The sequence below is a fragment of the Dermacentor variabilis genome, chromosome 4, assembly GCF_050947875.1.
Source record: "Dermacentor variabilis isolate Ectoservices chromosome 4, ASM5094787v1, whole genome shotgun sequence".
Classification (NCBI taxonomy): domain Eukaryota; kingdom Metazoa; phylum Arthropoda; class Arachnida; order Ixodida; family Ixodidae; genus Dermacentor; species Dermacentor variabilis.
In genome coordinates, this window is record NC_134571.1 from 226848863 (window position 1) to 226872234 (window position 23372).

Genomic DNA, 23372 nt, shown 5'->3' on the forward strand with positions numbered 1-23372 from the left:
AGGAATGTCGCATCATTCACTGCACTACCACGGCATATCATCCTCAAACTAATGGGATGACAGAACGTTTCAACCGCACCCTTGGCAACATGTCAGCCATGTATGTTTCATCTGACCACTCGAATTAGGATCGCATTCTGCCCTATCATCACCTACGCTTACAATCATCATCATCATCATCATAAGCCTGGTTACGCCCACTACAGGGCCCAAAGGCCTCTCCCATACTTCTCCAACTACCCCGGTCATGTACTAAATCTGGCCATGTTGTCCCTGCAAACTTCTTAACCTCATCCTCCCCCCCCAACTTTCTGCCGCCCCCTCCTACGCTTCCCTTCCCTTGGAATCCAGTCCGTAACCCTTAATGACCATCGGTTATCTTCCCTCCTCATTACATGTCCTGCCCATGCCCCCCCCCCATTTCTTTTTCTTGATTTCAACTAAGATGTCATTAACTCGCATTTGTTCCCTCACCCAATCTGCTCTTTTCTTATCTCTTAATGATACACCCATCATTCTTCTTTCCATAGCTCATTGCGTCGTCCTCAATTTGAGCAGAACCCTTTTCGTAAGCCTCCAGGTCTCTGCACCGTACGTGAGTACTGGTAAGACACAGCAGTTATACACTTTTCACTTGAGGGATAATGGCAACCTGCTGTTCATCATCTGAGAATGCCTGCCAAATGCACCCCAGCCCATTCTTATTCTTCTGATTATTTCAGTCTCGTGATCCGGATCCGCGGTCATTACCTGCCCTAAGTAGACGTATTCCCTTACCATTTCCAGTGCCTCGCTACCTATAGTAAATGGCTGTTCTCTTCCGAGACTGCTAAACATTACTTTAGTTTTCTGCAGATTTTTAAACCCACCCTTCGGCTTTGCCTCTCCAGGTCAGTGAGCATGCATTGCAGTTGGTCCCCTGAGTTACTAAGCAAGGCAATATCATCAGCGAATCGCAAGTTACTAAGGTATTCTCCATTAACTCTTATCCCCAATTCTTCCCAATCCAGGTCTCTGAATACCTCCTGTAAACGTGCTGTGAATAGCAATGGAGTGATCGTATCTCCCTGCCTGACGCCTTTCTTTATTTGGATTTTGTTGCTTAATTTATGGAGGACTACAGTGGCTGAGGAGCCGCTATATATATCTTTCAGTATTTTTACATACGGCTTGTCTACACCTTGATTCCGCAATGCCTCCATGACTGCTGAGGTTTCGACTGAATCAAACGCTTTCTCGTAATCAATGAAAGCTATATATAACGGTTGGTTATATTCCGTACATCTCTCTATCACCTGATTGATAATGTGAATATGGTCTATTGTTGAGTAGCCTTTACGAAATCCTGCCTGGTCCTTTGTTTGACAGAAGTCTAAGGTGTTTCGGATTCTATTTGCGATTACCTTAGTAAATACTTTGTAGGCAACGGACAGTAAGCTGATCGGTCTATAATTTTTCAAGTCATTGGCGTCCCCTTTCTTATGGATTAGGATTATGTTAGCGTTCTTCCAAAATTCCGGTACGCTCGAAGTCATGAGGCATTGCATAACAGGGTGGCCAGTTTTTCTAGAACAATCTGCCCACCATCCTTCAACAAATCTGCTGTTAACTGATCCTCACCAGCTGCCTTCCCCCTTTGCATAGCTCCAAAGGCTTTCTTTACTTCTTCCGGCGTTACTTGTGGGATTTCAAATTCCTCTAGACTATTCTCTCAATTATCGACATGGGTGCCACTGGTACTGTATAAATCTCTATAGAACTCCTCAGCCACTTGAACGATCTTATGCATATTTGTAATGATATTGGCGGCTTTGTCTCTTAACGCATACATCTGATTCTTGCCTATTCCTAGTTTCTTCTTCACTGTTTTTAGGCTTCCTCCGTTCCCGAGAGCATGTTCAATTCTATACATATTATACTTCCTTATGTCAGCTGTCTTATGCTAGATGATTAACTTGGAAAGTTCTGCCAGTTCTATTCTAGCTGTAGAGTTAGAGGCTTTCATACATTGGCGTTTCTTGATCAGATCTTTCGTCTCCTGCGATAGCTTACTGGTATCCTGTCTAACGGAGTTACCACCGACTTGTCTACTGCACACTCCTTAATGATGCCCACAAGATTGTCATTCATTGCATCAACACTAAGGTCCCCTTCCTGAGTTAAAGCCGAACACCTGTTCTGTAGCTTGATCTGGAATTCCTCTATTTTCCCTCTTACCGTTAACTCATTGATAGGCTTCTTATGTACCAGTTTCTTCTGTTCGCTCCTGAAGTTTACGCTAATTCGAGTTCTTACCATCCTATGGTCACTGCAGCGCGCCTTGCTGAGCACGTCCGCATCTTGTACGATGCCAGGGTTAGCGCAGAGTATAAAGTCTATTTCATTTCTAGTCTCGCCATTCGAACTCCTCCACATCCACTTTCGGCTATCCCGATTGCGGAAGAAGGTATTCATTATCCGCATATTATTCTGTTCTGCAAACTCTACTAATAACTCTCCCCTGCTATTCCTAGAGCCTATGCCATATTCCCCCACTGACTCGTGTCCAGTCTGCTTCTTGCCTACCGTGGCATTGAAGTCGCCCATCAGTAATGCAGCGGTGGCGTAGAGGTATAGCATCCGCCTCGCGTGCAAGAGGACCGTGGCTCGAATCCCGGTGCCGTGCAATTTTCCACCGGATTAAGAAATAAAAAATCCGCGTGTTGATAATGCACAAAAAGGCCTGGAGTGCGGCCTGATCGCGGTGACCAGAACCAGTAACGCACTCCCTCACCAGAGCAGGATTGGCCACCCTGGTGCAGTACTTGGCCGCAACCTCCTATATGAATACAACAATCAAACCCCGGCACGCAGTCCCCAGCAGCTGCAAAGCAACTGACCCCAGCGGCTCAGACCTGCGATGAAGGAGAGGGTGCTAAGAATCCCTGGTTCCGGACAGGCCACCATTGGAATCTGAATGCTTACAATACTGCCACGCAAAGCACCACTGGGTTCTCCCCTTTTTTTCTCCTTTACGAACACGAACCTTTGTGCACTATGGTTACGATTCTACCTTACTGGCCAGATGCTTCGGAGTGGACGACTGTTTCTAGAGTGGCTGCTTTCGCCAAAGAATCTTGCCAGCTCGCTCATGCATTCACATCCCAGGACCAGTGGCGCCAAAAGCATCGCCACGATTCATCCACTAAGGTTATGTGCTTTGCTCCTGGCTCACTGGTCTGGTTGTGGGTGCCCTCTACTCCTCCAGGCCTTTCCTCCAAGCTGCTCTCTAAGTACCATGGTCCTTATAGGGTATTGAAGCAAACATCTGCGGTAAACTACCTCATCGAGCCAATGGAAGAGCCTTCCGACCAGCATGGTCACGGCCAGGAAATTGTCCACGTCTCCCTGCTCAAGCAGTGCCAGGACCCCTCTGCATTCTCCTGTCCTTAGGTCACCAGGATGGCTACTCTTTCGATGGGGAGTGATTGTACTGGAGGCACTGGGCAGTGAACATAGTGCTGGTGAAAGAGAAGACGATAATTGCTTGCTTCCCCGTTTCGGTATAGCACCGACCAGTTTCAGCCTACCGCTACAACCTAGAACTAGTGCTGCTAGGCGAACACTCCCATTGTAACATATATATATATATATATATATATATATATATATATATATATATATATATATATATATATATATATATATGTAAACACACACACACACACCACTCCACGTTTTGGAAGCACCTTCCCAAAATAAGAATCCTAGATAAACGCCTGCCTATGATAATGATGATTATATGCAATGAAAAGAATGAACAACATAGAGCACTTGCAGTATTACATACTGTTACATTTGGCATATTAGCTAAAGAGATAATTGTGGTATTGGCATCAAATGGCATTCCACTGAGTCAACGTGGGCACAGATGCTGACAAAGCCGGCACTTTGGCCGGCATCGGGACGCAATTTACAAATGGTATGCCGCTTTACGAGCAGATTGCAATGCAGAAAATCGAAACAAGAAATAAACAGCAGCAGTTCACTTCAGTATGCGCACAGTATATTGTCCAGCCCGAAGCCCAAACCAGATCACAGTCTTTTCCATTCCGAAGCAGCGGTGGAGGCCACGTAGGATGCACTGCCTTCATTTGATTGAACGTACTTCCACATGTGGAGCATCTGAACTCCAGGCACTTTCTTTGCCGTTTTCCATTCTTCTTTCTTCATCTTGCCAAAGTCTGCAAGCTCCCTCTGTGGGAGCTCCAGAATGGTGATGTTCTTTAACGTTCCTTGAATTGCATCCACAAAGCCACTGGCTGTTTGTATGGCCTCACTTGCAGGCTTCCACAAGTTGTCGTGTCATGCTCGATGCTTCACACACACTTCGATGTTTCACAAGCCCACTAATGCCGTTGCAAGCATTTTTGCTGTGTCCAGTGGCCGAAAACATCCATTTCGTCTCTTGATTTTTCACTGCGTTGTAGCTTATGAAACTGATATTTATTCTTGAAGTGAGCGGGAGCCTCGTCGCTCACATATGTTATCTTGGTGTAGATTGGCGCATTGTCTTCGAGGTGTGCTTTGATTTTCGAGAGCCAAGCATGCATGAGTTGAATCATGAGACATATCGTCGGAAATAACGGCGTGGTTCCGAGTCAATTTTCTTGAAATGACAACGCAAGTAAACACAGTGACCTGCTTTTTCTGCCAATGGTACGTTTGTACTGCGTCTGGAAGCACAACTGTCCAGTTTTCGGCGAAATCAAAATGCAAAACAATTGCACCTCTCTCGCAGCTGTGTTTTTCTTCACGTATTGCTTTTGTTTGCACAGATCTGATATAGTTGTGGGGAATCCATTTCATGGTCATTATTAGAAATTCTCTCATAAATGATGAAGCGGTCAGTTTTTTAACTAGCTCACCGTATTCCCATGAAGCAATCAACAGCTCGTCCTCGCTGCTCATTTCAATATTTTCTGAAGTGAAAATGCCATCTTGTGGACAGTGCTCCCAATTCCTGAGGAAACACGACGCAGTAGGTTCCTGGCATACGCAGAGATTCTGCATATCATCGGGAGAAAGCGACCTTCTGGAGACATTCTGCAGACCCACGAGGCAGAAGTGAAAGTTTGTACAGCATACGCAAACACACACTTGCCACTGTGGCGAGCATTTCACCCACTTAGGACACAAGGATATGAATTTTGGGAGGCCAACCTGGGAGGCAGAGTGAGCTTGCTTGTAGAGGCGGAATGCTTCTCGCAAGGACCGGGTCATGAAGCGTTTAGATACCCATCCTTCTTTCCCTCCTTTTCGATTCTCACATCCCTTTTGTTCAGTGTCTGTCTAGAGCAATCGAGTTAATCAATGGTGAAATATTTGAAAATGGTGGTAATGTCTTCGTGTTGTAGTTTACATCTTGTATATCTCTCCTGTGAGGACCATACGCCTTCTTCCTCCACCATCTTCTTCGATTTTTGGATTTTTGGATAACATACCTCGTTGCCTCTGGAATAACTTCCTGCACATATTTCACGGTTAGGTTGCGTGGTAGCAGTGTCAGCAGCTGGCAACGCTCTTGAAAGGACGTACACCTAATGTAGGCAGCATGTAGGTTGTCTTTACAGCTGCTGCATTGCGCACACTTTTCTTCTCGGTCTCGGTCGAAGGCTGAGGCATAACTGCCAGGCATTGGGTGTGTTGCGATGGAAAGATGATAGCGATGGCTAAAGCCTTGGTGCGGTGGTGGCACACATGGTGCTATGAAATTCAGGGTTGCGCTGGGCGTTATATATCTATAGGAGCGGCTGCCAAGCGCGGTTCATTCCTGGAGCGGCAGCAGCTCGTTAAAGGCATCTTGAGAGTAGCGACGGGTGCATTAAATGTTTTCATAAACTACCACTAACCACACGTCACTCCAAAATAATGTGCTAAAACATGCTTACAGTAATTAAAGTTCCACTGTTAGAAAAGTACGAAAGCGAATAGGAGCTTTAGACCTTTGATTGTAAGAGAAAAAAACACTTACAAATTACACTTATGAACTCAGCAACTGTAGCATTTAAAATTTACCAACAAAAAAACAATACTAAATCCAGCTTCTCACGACAGCACATCCTAAGGAATACAGGGCAGTCGTAGGGAATGAAATCATGAAGTCTGTTTTGTATTTATTTTCATACTTTAAAACAATATAATGAAACACTTCTCTTGTGCCTTATAATTATCGAGTATTGAGGATTATTCAGACAAATTTTAATGAAATTCGATGATGATGTTTATTTTTAAGTCCAAGTCAAAGTTGTCACTTTTTTTACGTTTTTTAACTTCGGCCAATTTTGAGGCCATACTGAAAAATATCTGTCAAGTGTAGAGCTACAAAACTTGCCTAAAGTGAGTAAAAGTAGCTGAAAAATATTGAGAAAAAGATTCAGTGAGGAGATCTTTACGCATCTTGCCCTAAGGCTGCCCTGAAAAGTGCCTTTTTTGCATCGCATAGCTCCGGAAGCGAAGTTTGCTATGTTTTATTTAGAAGATTGACACAGCAAGAAAATGTTTTAAAGAGGTAACGAAAAAATACTTATGTGCGGAAAAAATTTATTGTGAATGCAGTGAGGCTCCAAACTTGCAAATTTGCGAAGTGGCAAAAACGACATTCTCCACCTCTTGTGACATATGATTTTTTCCAAGAAAACTACGAAGTTTTGGAAAACTAAGGTTCATTCCTTTGTGTGGACACATTTACCTATCACATATAAGTTTAATTGAAAACAAAAAATGGTCATGGGGCCTCGATTACCATTCTTATCTGAACATGCCCATACATATATATATATATATATATATATATATATATATATATATATTAGAAGTACAACCATGTTATGTCAATCAGAGGCCTCTGGAGAGGAGCTGAGGATATAATGAAGTGGGGGGATCAAAGCTGGAACACGGCCGCTGGACAAAAAATAACAGCCATCATCCGTAGAAAACGACACGTGCCATCCTCAAGAGGTAGTGCCATTTAGGCCAGCCAGCAGCCGCGAATGCAACTATGCTGGTCACAATGTGGCAAACCGCAACTGGGAACATATTGTGACTATCACATTGGCGATACTATCGCCTTAGCGTGACGTAGTGCTGAACCAGCCAATTAGCGCGCACCTGAGGGCAACACTAGACAATTTTACCCAGCTTAGCAGAATAGCAGGACTGAAATGCGCATGCGCAGAATGCTAAAGGACCCATACCGTTTAGCGTATGCACACTATTTCTCATATACTGTCTTTGCGTGGTTTACATAAAACATGGCGGCGGTCCCGGCCACCTGCTGCGAACTGAATTTGGCTATGTTTTTGAAGAATTCACCTCATTTGTAGCAATTGACTCTATAAAGGGCTTTCGCTTAGTCTCCAGCCGCTTCGATGACAGAGTATTACGGATAACTTGGATGAGTTTTCAAGATCACTTCTCATTTCAAACACGTCCAAGCCTAATGAGAGAAACCACAGAACACCTAGAGACACACACACAGGCGACTGTGTGTGTGTGCCTCCTTCTATTCCTGCGTTCCAATCCTGGCCAGCATCGGTAACAGTCCATGTAGACAGCTAAGAAGAAAGCCGAGACAGCTTTGAGAACAAGTAATCGAACGCGTTTCTACCTGTCGCTTCTGCGACGTAACGTCCCCTCGCAGCAACAAAAGAAACTTGAGAAAAGCACACAATATTTCTGCATTTTAAGTCACTGAGGCTGTGAACCTATGAAAAACACAATGTGACTTACATTAAGAGCATAGGAAAGTGTCTACATTTTCTTGTGCGCAAATGACCTTCCCGTCAAGTTTCCGAGTGTCCAGCTCAGACACCACCTCGTTTTGACTTCGATGCTTGCTCAGATGGCGCGTACCCACTATGGGGGACTGGTCAAGAAGCCAGCGGTTAAACGGAAAACGGTTACAGCAAAAGATGTTTTTGAAAGGAGAGCAAACTAGAAAGAAACACATTTTAATCAATTTAATTTGAATTATGTAAAATAATTAATAAACACGTAAATTAACAGAAATTCAAATTTTGCTAAATAAAAGAAATTGAGGATCGATTCCACCCTGTGATTGTGGTCGACCAGTGAAGCTGCTAAAGTGGCATAAATTATGTTGGTATAGAGTTTTGTTGGTATGTAACTATAAATATAATTATGTATATGTTATTTATGCGAAATACAAAAAAATACACACTCATTTATTGCATTGTTTCTTTTCGCTTGCTACACAAGTGATGATGGTCTTGTGGTCGCTGTGACACACCACCAATGGCTCTGTGACGATGCTGGTTAGATGCTTGGCTAGTGTCAAACCTATACACGATCATTGACGCATTGTCATGGGCACTTTGAGGTCACTGTGTAACACTGCAGACCAAACTGTTCAAGCGCAAAGGACCACAGCCACTTGCCATCGGGCCACGACACGTCGACATTGAAGTCGGCCACTACGATGAAAGGCCTGTCTTCGGTGGAAAAAAGCCACCAAAATGTCGACGTCTGTGGGCCGCCTCCCACCGCTGCTCTCACGTCACTCATCGGTAAGATGCTGCTCTTCAGCCGTATGGATCCCGCATGGCCTTCCCATAGCGAACGGTGGAGTGAATTGGTACCAAGATAGCCCTTGGTCGTCTTATCAGGCACGCACTATGTCATACATACACAGAGCTACCGCCGAAGGCCTTTTACGATGCCGCTTTAAAGACACAGGTCTTGTCTAGATGTGGGTATCCATTAAACTGAGCCTCAACGCGAGCGACGATATGCGTTGACCAAGGCACAGTCCAATGGAGTGCACGAAACAAAACACGTTTGTTAGTACTTCACAATTGAGCGTACTTCCTAGTTATTCGCTGAATGAAACTTTGGAGGATTAGTTTTATTCTAGCGGACAAACATGGGGCTGTTCGTTTCCCTCTCACAAAAGCCCATGTATTGACAGCAGATAGGAATTCCACAATATTTACAACTTCACTATGGACTATGTAATTATCAAAAGTAAATGGAACTGAGCGTAGAGTCGTCTTGGCAGCTAATTTTAATATAATTTGTTTCAGGATAGTTTCGACAAAACAAGAGTTACAGCCGTTTCCTGTAATCACACTCCCTCCATAGATTCCCATGTATTGACAGCAGATGGGAATTCTGCAACATTTAAAACTTCACTATAAACTAATTATGACAAGTAAATGAAACTCGGTGTAATGATAGAGTCGTCATAGCGGCCAATTTCACTATTCCAAGATACCTACATTAAATTAAGCGCTACAGAGCTGTCAGAAAGCTGGCTTTGCTGTAAGGCATTTTCTGTTCACCACCATGATTTTTCCGGAGGGTAGCCATAGTCAGCTTTACTGTAGTAAACAAAAAATCGAAGTTTGTGTTCATGAAACTGTCTACTTCCAGGAGACTTAAGATGGCCGCTGTCCACTCAGCCATTTACAGCGAGTATTGGAACACAGCCTTGATTCTAGCTAGTTTCCTTTATCGCTTAAAACATAAACCGACTACAGTGCAGTTCACTTATAGCGACACCACATATAACATTATATCGGTTTTAATCATGAGTCGACTTCAGAGTATCAACTTCTGCATTAGGGCTATGACAAAAAAAATAAAAAACGTTTACTTCATATCGAATATAACAATCGAAATTCTGCCTTTGAGGCGGCGTTTTCCATGCAGAATAATCGTTAAATTTGCGTAGCTAAGTTCCCCTTAACCGAGACAGGCAAAAAGTTTGCCTACGCGAGTTCGTATCAGCCGTCATTACCACACAGCACATCCCGCCAGCGCGCCCATTGCGAAAGCCATGGAAAGCATCGCAAGTTGGCGCAGTGTGCCACAAGATGGCGCCAGCTGCCTACCACCTAGGCCAAACGGCGGCTCCCCCCTTAGGCCTAGGTGGTAGGAGGGACCTATTTGATAGGCTTATTTAATTCTTTCAGCTAGCTCTTCGGATTCTTACATGGAGTAGGGAGTGATAATTCTTTATTTTTGTTTGGGATAGCGGTCGAGGTCGGCTTTGCGTGAGTGATTTGGCGAACTTGCTCGTTGGGCCTAGGGACGCAGGCCTAGTGATGAAATCAAAGAATGTGAAGGCCGCAGGGGACGGGGAGCAAGTGCAGTGCGACGAGTGCCTGCGATGGTGCTTCCTCGACGAGACTAAATTCCAGAATTTAGCAGACGCAGAGGGGTCTAGCTTCACGTGCAGGTCGTGCGAGGGCGTCAGGGAAGCCGTCTAAAAACTGGAAGGGAATTGGGCGGCTAAGTTCGAAGAGCTTAAGGCAAACCTGAGGGAGGAGCAGGAGATGCGGGTAGCACTGCAGGCGAAAGTTGAAAATTTCGTCAAGGTGGAGGCGGCCCAGGCCGCGCAGTTAGTAAGGACTGTGGCCGAGCTTGAGGAAGAGAAAGAAAGGAGCGCCGAACTGAAAAAGCGGCTCGACGCGCTTGAGACGCGGGCAGCGGAGAATGTCGGGTCAGGACACCAAAGCGGTGGCAAAAACTCAGAAAGTAGAGTAGACCCTACAGGCGAAGTGGGAGGCAGGGAGCCAAAGCAAGCGGTCACTGGCTCGCCGCCGGCGAATCGGCGTAGCTATAGCGAAGCAGCTCAACACGCCCCGAGTGAGGCGACGCTGCAGCCACAGGAAGCTGGAAAGAGCGGCACCTACCTTGAGGCCGCCACGCGGAAAAAGCAGGAGCCCAGGGGACAATGCCCTTTGTCGAGTCCGAATCACGCGGAAAAGGACACAGGGAAGCAGGGAGAGGTAGGAGAGAGTGAAAGGGTGATTATCGCTGGCGACTCAAACATGGCTGGGTGCTCAAAAGCAATTGTGGAGAGGGTGAAACGCGACAAAAGAGTGGTGGTAGGGACATTTCCAGGGCGGACTCTGAGTTCTGTCATGGAGCGAACAAAAGAAAAGCTCACGGAAAATGCCCACGTGCGCAACCTTGTCGTAGTAGCAGGTGGGCTAAATGACGTCCTAAACAGGAAAGGGCCAGGACTAGCCGCGCTTGGCGAAGGGAGTGGATGACTTGCGCGAGCTATCCCCTCAGGTGCAGATCATGGTGTGCACGGTGCCGGAGGTGCCTGTGCGTGACAGTCACGTACAAAGAGTCGTAATGGCTGCTAATGAGGCAATATGGAAAATGAGCCGAGAGAAGGGCTTCGAGGTTGTCGAAGTAAACAGGGAAGTGAGAAGTTGTGGTGGTTTTAAACGAGATGGGATCCACTTCAATTACAGGCTAGCACGAGAAGTGGGCTGGCGACTTGGGGGTCGCGCTGTTGCTTTTTTAGGGGGCCCGCGGGTGCTCAGGAGGTCAGAGTAGGTAGTAATGAAGAAGGTCCCCTAGGGGAACATCAGAAGAGCATCGCCGTCGATAACAGAAAAAGGAGGAAAGCAAGAACAAGAGCTCGCCATGAAATAAGCTACATAAACATGCAGGGCGGCAGAAGAAAGGAAAAGTGGGCAGAGATTGAGGAGCAGTTACATAGAGAACAAATAGGGGTGTATGCGGTTACAGAAACGCACCTTAGAGACTCAGAACAGCCGCCAGTTATTGAGAATTATGTTTGGGAAGGGTGCAACAGAACTAAGTCGGAAAGAAAGGGAGGGGGAGTCGGAATGCTCATCCACCAGGGAGCCAAATGGAAAAGAGTAAATTCACAATGTCAAGAGCATCTTTGGTTATCAGGTACAATGAGTGGGAAAGAAACTTGGCTGGAAGTTACATATTTGTGGAACGGAAAAAATTGCAGAGAGAAGAATAAAGAGTTAGTGGAATGCATAAGCGCTGATATTAAGGGTTTCGGGAATGGTGCTGAGATTGTCCTAGTAGGTGACATGAATGCCCACATACAGGATTTAGATGGCTATACCGACAATAACGGGAAGTCAATGCTAGACCTTTGCGAGCAACATAACCTCGTGATCGTGAATACAGGGCCTAAGTGTGAAGGACAGATCACATGGGAAGTGGGAAACTGGCAATTGACCACTGATTACTGTCTGATGACAGAAGGAATTCATGATAAGTTGAGAGAAATGGTCATCGATGCGGAAGGGTTTAGCAGCATAGGGAGTGACCATAAACGCATCATTTTGAAAATGGGATATGTAGTTGAGAAAGAGAGCAAGGAAAGCACAATGGCCAGTCCAAATTTGAACGCTGAACAAATAGCAAATATAGTCACCAGAGTTGCGGAAGAACTGGGCAAGTGGCCAAGTAAGGAGTGGGAATATGGTGAGCTTCTAAGTGTAATAACGACAGAAATACGGAAAGAGAAACATGTTCGTTGGAAAGGAAAAAAGAAACCGAAAAGCTGGTGGAACAAGGAGATACGAGAAGCGATCGCCGAACGACAGAAAGCATCTCGAGAGCACAGGCAGGCAAAGAAGGCGCAGTTGCCACAGGATGAAGTAACCAGTAAATTGGAAATATACCAGGAGAAAAAGTCTATGGTTCAAATACTGGTGCAAGCAAAATTAAAAGGTGAAAGTGAATGTTGGTTGTCAGAAATACGTGAGAAAAAGAAGGCCACACCTAGAATATTTTGGAATCACATAAAATTATTAGGCAGGAAGTCAACAACAATACAACAACATATCCTAGACGAAGATGAAAACAGACTGGAAGGAGAAGCGGCAATAAATTACATCTAAAAAGTAACAGCCGAATCTTTCCAAGGCAAGGACGAGGTTATACTTCAAGAAAAAAAGAGCATGAAAGAGACCCAAGTGGAAAAGGAGCTGGTGCTGACAAATTTAGACTGGAAGAAAGTGGAAGAGAAAATTCCTAAGCGCACAGTCACAGGGCTAGACGAGGTTCCCGTTAGGCTGATAAATGAACTGGGACCAAAAAGTAAGGAAGCTCTGGTGAAAGCAGTGGAAAAAACTTTAAAAGATAGACGAATACCAGACAGTTGGCGACAAAGTAGAATGAATTTAATTTATAAAGGTAAGGGGGAGAAAGACAGAATTCACTCGTATAGACCGTTGACCATTACATCGGTAATATCCAGGCAAGCGATGCAGGCAATCAAATTAAAGCTTCAAGCATGGGCAGAGAATAATGGCATTTTGGGAGAGCTTCAGAATGGCCATAGAATAAAGAACAGCTTTAGAGAAGGGAAACTGTACCTTCCGCAGTGGTTCGAAAATGAGGAGCGGCAGCGCATGGAACTTACCTAGGTGGACGCCAGGTAGCGCTGCTAAAACAGGGGCGCGATCGGAGATATCTTGTTCGAGACGCGTTCTGTTCAGTTGCTGCAATGTCACAAAGTTGCAGTGTGCAAAATTTGTGACAGCGGGGCGAAGAGAGCAGCCAATCAGGAAGCGGTGACCTCCCCGGTAGTTTACTTCCGTCGTTTGTCATCTGCTTGCAAACAGTATACTACAAAACTAAATGTTTCTCGTCTTCCAAATGAATTACATCTTTATCTAAAAAAATGTATTTTTTCTTCTCAAGCGCAAACACGTTTTCAAATAGTAGTACGCGTGACTACTGCAATTTAAAACTATTAGTCTTTGCATCGTCCCTAGGTGGCGTCGCGCACAGCGAGAAGAAAAAAGAAAAAAAAACGACTGGAAGAGTGGCGCACTTTTCAAGAGGCAGCGACAACATTCCAGTGGCTCGCTGGCACCGTTGATGTTGTCGATTTCTCTGTACAACCAACGAATTATTTGTTTCGAGAAACAAAAACGACGCCGGAATTCACTTTCTGCCATTTCTTCAAACACGTTTCGAACCGCCACCCGCTCTCCTCCTTCCTCTAGAAACGCCAGCGCTACAACCTAAGTTCCCAAAGGAAGCGCCATTTTCTCGAATTAAACTATGGATTGGATTCAAACATGCCATTCCGCAGCCGAAAAGGCCGCCTGTTGGATCCAATCCAATCCACCAGACGCGCCAGGCGAAGCCGTATGATCGCTCCAAGCGTCCCAGCTCCCGTCGGGTTCGGCGCCTAGCAGACGAAATGCTCGGTGGGAGGATGATTGACAGGAGCGTGTCGTCATTTTGACGTCACCGAAGAAATGGCCGCGCCCCGTGGCTGGCGACATCTGCGCGGAGTAGGCCAATAGAGCGCGCCGGTAACCGAACGAACGCGCCGAACAACCATCTCTGATCGCGCCCCAGGAAGCAGATACACAGGAAAACGTATGCAGCCTGTGGGGTGGGCAACACAGCAACAAAGAATGTCAAGCGGAAAGTCAGAGAGGCTGAATTAATCTCATGGGTGGCGGCAATGGAAAAGAAACCTGCTATGAGTAACTACTTAAGAGGAAAAAACGAAATCAGGAAAGAAACCATATATGATAACTCAAAGGGAAGCTCATTACTTTTCGAAGTGAGATCAGGATGCCTTAGAACACACACCTATAAAGCGAGATATAAGAAGGAAGAAGAAGCGTGTGCTTGCTGCAGTAAAGCTAGGGAAACGACGGAGCATATTTTATTAGAATGTGAAGATGTCTATCCAGCGGTCAATTTAGGCACCACTGGCCTCCTTGAAGCCCTTGGGTTCAGCGGGAGCAGTGGTAAAGCAAACAGGTCCGCAATAGACATTAGTAAGAGGCGATTGGAGGATTGGTGGAAGAAAAGTAGGGAAACGACAAAAGATGGAGACGCACAAAGGCACAGTTCGCAATAGGGGATCAGAAAATTTGGACGTGGTAGTTCATAATGTTTTTTTTCCTCTTTTTTCATTGGCTAACCTAGGTAGGATATTAGGCAGCATAGTAGCAAGAGCTTGGTGGTGCAACCCACCGCCCCGTTCCAAATGGGACGCTCATAACATCCATCCATCCATCCATTGCATCGCCGGCGTACATCCATAATAAATTAAAAAACGAGCTCTCTTTCTACAATCTCCCACAGATCTCCCTCTCGACATGCACCACGAAAGCAGCCGTCGATGCGTCAACAAAGTGCGAAGATTTGTCGCGTGGCACGAAGCTGCAAATTTTGCAAGACTCGCGTAGTCGATGTTATCGACGATCCTGAAAACCGCGAGCGCCGCGATCATGAAGGCTAGAGCCACTGACCATGTCGATCAATGGAAACGGCTGGCTTAGTGCGCGCGGCTGAAACCCCCCACGTGTGAAACCAACACGGTAGCAGCCGCTGACATTACCGAACTCTGGGAGCACGTTGCTACGGGCAATAAAATAGGCGTTGCTTCGATGGAGGAGTTTCTGAGCACAAATAGCGCTACCTCGTTCAGAGAAGAATCTCCAACAGGGCGATCGTTGTCGCGACACAGACGGCGACTTGGTGCGACGGAGGAGACAACAGCAGCGGCAGCGATGACGAGATTGACAGCGGCCCGTCTTTGACACCAACCCCAACGTTCACGCAAAGTGCACTGTCGGTAGAATCGCTCATTGATTTCGGGCACGCTCAAGTATGTTTGCACAGCTGCTGAACGAGATGCAGACCGCGGTTGCGAACCTGAAACTTCCGCAAACGCAAGTGCAGACTATTTCAGCGCACCTAACATTTGACATGCTGCTTAGAGGTATAAATAAACGTTTCATTTTTCACAACCTACTTTCTGCATCGCCAGTTTATCGTAAGTGGCAAATTTGGTTTCGAAGCTACGAAGGTATGTTCGGCAGTCTTTTTCTACGGCAGTCCAGATATAGCGATCATCAGTTGTAATGGTCGGTTTTTTCGTTCTAGATATCGTTATAAGTGGACTACACTGCAGCACAGCAATTCACACTTATAAACTCCTATAGAAGTGAATGGAGGATTATATGAGCGTCCCCTTTGTAATGGGGTGGTGGGTTGCACCACCAAGTACTTGTTTTTAATTGCCTAATGTCCTACCTATGTTAAAAAAAGAAAGAAAGGAAGAAAAAAAAACGCACATAATTCTGATCACCACTCTTTCTGGGCCCCTATTGGGAACATTGCTTTTGTACGCCTCCATTGTCGCTACCCTACATTTCTTCCATCAATCTTCCAGTCGCCTGTTACTAATCTCTATTGTGAACATGTTTGCTTTCCCACTGCTCCCGCTGAACTCAAGAGCTTCAAGGAGGCCAGAGGTGCCTAAATCGACCGCTAGGCAGATGTCTTCACATCATTCTCTATCATTTCCCTAGCTTTACCGCAGCAAACACATGCTTCTTCCTTGTATCTCGCTTTATAAGCGTGTGTTCTAAGGCATCTTGTTCTTGCTTCGAGAAGAGCTTCAATTTGAGTTACCATAAACTGTTTCTTTCCCCGATTTTGTTTTTTCCTCTTATGTGGTTACTCATAAGCAGGTTTCTTTTCCATTGCCGCTACCCATGAGATTGTCTTCTCAGCTTGACTTTCTGCTTGTTCTTTGTTGCCATGTTGCTCACTATACCGGTAACGTACTTGCTGGTAAGCTTCCCAGTTCTTTGCCTTCACTGTGAGTCAATGTATTTCCTGTACAAATATCTGAACACTTTTCCAGCCCATTTACTTTATTCCATATTCCTCAGTCATTCTTACAAATATATGGGTACTATGAGCATCCCCTTCACAACGGGGTGGTGGGTTGCGCAACCAAGCTCTTATTTTATTGCCTAATGTCCTACCTATGCTAAAGAAGGAAAAAAAAAAAAGATAGAACTTTCTGAACCCCTACTGTGAACTTTGTTTTCGTATGCCTTCATCTCTAATTAATCTCTATAGCAGGCATGTTTACTCTCCCCCTGCTCTTGCTGAAGCCAAGGGCTTCAAGAAGGCCAGAGGTGCCTAAATCGACTGCTCTGCAGATATCTTCACATTCTAATAAAACGTGCTCCATTGTTTCCCTAGCTTTCCCACAGCAACCACATGCTTCTTCTTCCTGATCTCGCTTCAAAAAGTAAAGAGCTTCCCTTTGAGTTATCATAAATTGTTTCTTTCCCGATTTCGTTCGTTTCCTCTCAAGTAGTTACTCATAACAGGTTTCTTTTCTATTTCCGCCACCCATGAGATTATCTTAACCTCTCTGATTTTCTCCTTGATGTTCCTTGTTGCCATGTTGCTCATCATAAAGGTTGTATACTTGCTGGTAAGCTTCTTAGTTCTTTTCCAGCTGAAACAACACTTCTCTGGGGAAAGAAACAAAAACAAAACCGAATCTGAACTTACATCGCAACAGTGGGCAGCTGGATATTTTGACATTTGAGCGAATAAATGCATGAACACACCAATTTATTTATTTATTACAATATCCTTAGGGCCAACAGGGGCATTACAGAGGGAGTGGGTGAAAAAAAAGAAAGTACAAGTACAAATCGAAAATCATAATGCAAATGCCTGTTTAACGATATGCTTGGTGATGGCTGTCTTGAAGGATGGAGTGTTAAGAGGTGGAAGGTGGTTCCACTCTGTGCTAGTCTTAGCTAAGAAAGACTTAAAAAGCACATTCATTCTGCAGCTAGGGATGATCAACTTTATGCAGATGATCAACACGTGACGACATATATGACGGGATTGAAGAAAAAAATTCATGTTTTTAGTGTCTGGGTCTGGTCATGAAAGAAAATGCTGTGGAAAAGACTAAGGCATGCAATTTTTCTGCGAACTCCAAGATTAGCTGAACGAAGTTTTCATTTCATTAAAAAAACACTAGCTATGCGAGGATAATTTGAAAGGATGAAGCGAGCTGAGCAATTCTGAACAGATTCTATAGCCTCAATTAAAGTGAGTTGTACGGGATCCCATATGGATAATGCATATTCTAGCTTAGGCCATATTAGTGTTTGATACAAAAGTAACTTCAGATGGGGTGGAGCCTGAAAGAAGTTTCTGCACATGTAGCCAAGGGCGCGGTTCACATTGTTAGTGTCATATTCAATGTGCATGGGCCAGGATAAGTTAGCAATGTGAACACCAAGATATCTATAAGATAGTTCACTCTCTAGTGAAACTCCATTATCTTGTAATCGAACATTCTGGACGGATTAGATTGGCATGAGATGGACACAGCTTTACACTTAGACGGGTCAAGAATCATACACTATCGCTCACACCAATTCAACACGTTATCAAGATCAGAGGGGCGCAACTATCATTATGGTCATTTATTGCACGAAAATGAACACAGTCATCAGCAAAAAGCTTAAGGGAAGGGTTCATTCCAATCGGAGGGTCATTAGAATTAGGGAATTAGAAAGAGTAAAGGCCCCAAAACAGATCCTTGGGGAACACCAGGTGTTACCGCACATGGTGATAACGAGTTGTTAGCTGATACAAATTGAGAGCAGTTAGTCAAGCAACATTAAATTTATTTGAAAAGATCAGGGATTCAGAGAACTAATTTTAAGGAGTAATTGATGTGACACCTTATCAAAAGTTTTAGCAAAGCAGTAGAAAGATACATTCGGTTAGCAAACCACTATGTAAAGACGATGCTAAGATATTAGTGAAAGAGTTGAGTCACGCAAGAAAAATTCCTTCGAAAACCATGCTGACAAGACCTGAAGAAAGAGTTGCTTTCAAGAAAAGAAATGAGATTAGAATATATAATGTGCTCTAGAAGTTTACAGGGAATGCTTGATAATGACACAGGCCTGCAGTTAAGAGAATTCGCATTACCTTATTTGAAGAGTGGAACCACTCTCGCTACCTTGCAATCAGCCGGCATTGTGGAGTGTTCAACAGACTGGGTGAAAAGGTGCGCCAAGTATACGCTGGAATAAACAGCAGTATTTTTCAAAAACTTTGAATTAATGTGGCCAACACCGCAACTAGACGATAACTTGAGGCCCTGTATTAACGTCACAGTACCTGTGAAACCCGCGACAATGGGGTCCACTGGGGAAAAAATCACGCTTAAGCACTTCTGGGGCCACATCAAAAGAACAATCACAAAACGATTTCGCAAAAGCGACGTTTAAGGCAGCACAACAGTCATCACTTGTCACAGTATTCCCAGCGCTTTATCAAAAAAATGACATTTCGAATAACGCAGGAGGGAGCCTAACGCCAACTGCAACTCCGGGGAGGGTGGTCTAGATTGCACAGGTGGAGTGATATGTTTGGCAGGCACTGAATTAACTATCCGATCCTGCGTCGAAAACCCGGCATATGGGTGCGTCTAATATGGCCACTTCGGCCGCTCCATGCGGCCTTCGTGAGCATGCAATTCGCAACGCACGCCTCAGGATCGCGCGCAGCCGGTCGCGAGCTGTAGTGACCCACCTCACCGGAGTCGCATTGCTGTGAAACGGGTCAATTCTGACCGTCACTCTCTTGAAGGGCTCCAGGTGCAATGCTTTTGCTGCTTGACCGACGGCCTGCCGCAGAACCCTTACGGCGGTGGACATGATGGCAAAACAAGCATGGACGGCTACGAAGAAGAAGAAAAAACAGCCAATGGTGCTTTGCGCTCACCCAACGGTCAAAAAAATGCCTCAGCTTTTTTTTCTTTTTTAATGTACAGACGGAATCACCAGGCCCCGCACACTCTCAAGTTCAACAAATGGCCAAAATGGCCACAGAGGGCGAAAAATCAATCGAGGCGTGTTTCAGCGTAAGCGCGTAAGTGGAGCTACTGTAATTTGGTCGAATACTTTAATTGGTGCTTTTTCTGCTAGGGGCGCTGAACATGCTGAATTTTTTACGGTACACAAACCATTGACATAAACAATCGAGGTGTCTAAGGATGTTTTTTTTTTACCTCAGGCAAATAGGCAGTTGATTTTCTTTAAATTTTTTTGTTGAAGCTGCTTTTTAGTCATAGCGTCAATGTTTTTGTACTTGATTAACCACCGACAGCCTATTGGTATCGATGTGTTTCCTGGCCGTTGACGTTCGATATAGTGCCTAGAAACGAGACGGTCATTAGAGGAAACGCCAGTTCTCGTGATTGGCCAGTCATTTCAGCGGGTGCGAGAGAGAAAATCTGGGGGCGTTTGCGCCTGAAATTTCTCCCTTTGCCTAGGTACTACGGAGGAGAAGCCGATTTGCTTGTTTCGTACGCGTTTGTCCCTAGGCGCGCATTTTGCCGTGTGTCGGCTGGCGATCCTTCAAATCAATGTCTCCTTTCTTGACGAAGCCCTGCGTCGCCTACAAGTTTTCCTCCTGCGTTTCCTTGGGTTTGCTGGCGCAGTGCACTGGCGCAAACGATTGTTGTCGTTTGGTCAGTGGTCTCCCGTGAAGGCGAGTATGATATGGCGTTGCCCTGTCACTACCAGTGTCGTACGTATACTTCCGATAGCGATCGGCACCGATCCGGATCGAAATTCTCGACTGCGATTGGGTCTCTCGCTCATTTTGTCCAAAGGAGGCAATCACGTCCGCGAAATTCGGTCAGGATCGGGCGTGATCGCGATCAGCAGTGCGCCGGAACACAAGATACACACACAGCGCACACTGTCAACAATTGCATTGCGAAAGCATTGCGGCCTTTGAAGAGTAGTGCATGGCAATAGTCACTTGATGGATATAGCATATATCACATATATAGCAAAATATTTATCATCTTCACACTTTGCCCTGTGTGTGCGTTTTCGTTCCTTGCTTCTACCCCTGTCACACTGGTATTTCCTGCCGTCCTCGCGAATTTTCCCATGCGTCGAACGCTTCGAGCGGGCTCAATTGCGCGTTATTCAGTTGCCATAATTTAAACTTTAAAATACCACTAACTAGTAGCGTGGGGTCTGTTTTTCACGTTTCTGTGTCTCGTCCGCTACCGCTGTTGCCTTAGTATGTCAAACGCCACACTTCTGACTGCTGTTGCAGAAGTTTTAGCGTCACAAGCTGGCGGCTGGACGTAATATTTATTTTAAGTCCAGCACGCTTAGGCCTCCGCCACTCCAATCTACGGGTCACCTTGTTTCCAGCTTTGATCTGCCCACTACCCCTTGGGTGCGCCCTGGCGATCCTGCGCCGCCTGCTTTATTATAACCTCATGTCCTCTCCTGAGGCCTCCATTAGCCGGTTGCACGTGCCCTCCTGGAGCAGTGCTTCTAAGAAATCCAATCTATCGTCGCGACTTAAAAAGCGACCCGCTACTTATACAACACCAGTCAGAACCTTGCCTGTCGAACCAAGTCATGCTCACCTAATTATTTAAACGATTAAGGGACTTCTGTAGGTGTCGGTCAACGTCATATTAAGCTACTGGCGAATTTGTTCCCTTTACTGGACGGATTCTGCATCTGGGCATGCATTTTGTAGCTGTGTATTCGTATAGATGTAGGAGCTCGGTGGGAGATCTATTAGTGCAGGCAGCATGTGCTAACACCATGTGGCAGAAACTGCTTGATGATTTCTAGTATATCATACCAGTGCACAGCTATCGTGTGCGCCACAGCCCTTATAAGTTACTTGGCTCAGCCATAAGTTCCAGCTTTGCTCCGACACCACTTCAGTGCTGGTTTCCCATGTCTGTCTGTCCACCCAGTTCTTTAAGCTGACAACGACCGCTGTCATCATTGATTTTCATTTTTCGTTGCCAGGATCATGATCCCCATCTTCACATTGCATTAGTACAAATAATAAGAAAGCTTTGACCACTATGGTCACCACTTTGACTAAAGGTCAGGTCCCTGCAATAATGTACATTTCACTGTTCAGCTACCCGCAGCACTAGCTATTAAGCAGTTTTGTTCCATTGTATATCTATCATGAAAAACTAGCATCAACATACATAATTACGGACACTATGATTCAATTATGCACTCAGCATCTCTGTAAACTTGCAACATTCACTCTCTCAGGCATAAAGCGCACTCTCAAGGGCCATCATAGAACAATATGTATACATTTCTTGGGAGTTCTTCGAAAGTATATTTTTTTTCAGTAGAAGTTTGGTAAACAATGAGCACCTCACCGTCATGGGCTACCAGTTTGGTGAAACGTGCACTCATGATAAAAATCTTATATATAGATCGTCATTTGAAGAAAACCAGTTCTTTAACAAATGGTCCGTTCTGCGTTATGGTTCTACCTACCTGTTTTCTACAAGCTGTGCATTCACATAACAAAGAAATGTATATAATGATAGTGATGAAGCGGTGCATTCGAAATAACCTTTGACATCATCACAGGAACTTGGAAACAGGTACCACATAGTGATAACTTTGATAATCATTAATCATGCCTTATACATGGCTGGACATGTTTTCGTTTGCTTCTGGCCTTCCTTGGGTCACATGATATTTTCTGTACCTCACAATGGGACCTCGAAGCATAGGCATCTAAGGCTCTCGCCATAAAAAGGAAGGACACAAAATTGATTGCTTCAATTGCTTCCCATGAAAATGAACTACTTGTACTTTGTTTAATTTATTCACTTGAGAAATGCACATACAATACCATCCATTTTAACATAGTAGCATAGGCGGCGACTGTGGGGGGTCCTGGGGCCCGAGCCCCCTCTGGAGATTTTCAAGGGGGGGGGGCTGAGCCCCCCACCCCAGGCAATGCCGAAGCCTCCTTCCCCCTTCCCCCACACACACACCTAAAGTGACAATACCAGTGCTTTGTCACCCACATCATTTGAGGTTTCTTTTTTCACTTTCCTCGACCTTTTCTTTTGAAATTTTACTGAGGGTAATAGCTTACTGCATCCTTGTTGGCGCAGACTTGAGCGGCTTTTAATTCATACTTTTGATTATTTATGTGCCGAAACCACGATCTCATTGTGAGGCACCCTGTAGTGGGGGACTCCGGAAACTTGCACCACAGGGGGCTCTTTAGCATGTACCTCAATCTAAGTACGTTGGTGTTTTCACATTTCGCCCCCACCGAAATGCGGCTGCCATGGCCGGGATTAGATGTCGCGATTTCGAGCTGAGCAGCCCCACACCATAGCCACAAAGCAACCACGGCGGGTCACTTTATTTCTGCAAATCCTGACAATAGAGGGACACGCCCATTAGAAGCACTCGCGGTGGCTGCCTCATCCGTACTTTCTCACTTCAACATTGTTTTAAATTTCCAGTGTAAACACCATGCACATATGCAATATATTTAAATATACACACAGGACAAAGTTTATCATATTTTTGAAAGAGATGGAGGTAGCCAATTATAAATTGTTTCTAACGGTATGGATAGCCTATGTCTAGAGAATGAATATGTTGCTGTATGCTCACGACGCTTCAAATTGCTTTGCATGCTTTTTTGATCATGAATAAAACCTATAGACTTCAGTGACCCCTTCAGCACACTCTTTTATCAACGCCGTATGAAATACATGTGAATGTTGTGTGTCTTGGTATTGCTTCTCTTTACAGTAAGCAATGTCAATGACTCATGAAAAAAAGAAAATTTCTAATAATTTACAACATTTATTACAGATGGGAACATCGTCACTTACATGCAAACGTAAATATATACAGAGTGTCCCAATTAATTATAATGCACCAAGA

General features: G+C 45.0%; 1 protein-coding gene across 4 annotated transcripts in view; it reads right to left on the minus strand.

Annotated features, from left to right (window-relative positions):
* LOC142580143 (large ribosomal subunit protein mL53-like) overlaps positions 1-19503 on the minus strand; it is a 56537-nt gene extending 37034 nt beyond the window's left edge. Inside the window, exons 1-2 of one of the 4 annotated variants that reach the window (XM_075690982.1) lie at positions 19195-19333; positions 3322-3500 (exon numbers count right to left, since the gene is read on the minus strand). In XM_075690982.1, the coding sequence (XP_075547097.1) occupies positions 3322-3326 (5 nt within the window). In that variant the 5' untranslated portion in view covers positions 3327-3500; positions 19195-19333. Of the gene's footprint in view, positions 1-3321; positions 3501-19194 lie in introns of all 4 variants that reach the window. The other 3 variants (XM_075690980.1, XM_075690979.1, XM_075690981.1) reach the window with 3 other exon arrangements.
* Between the last annotated feature and the right edge of the window lie 3869 nt (positions 19504-23372).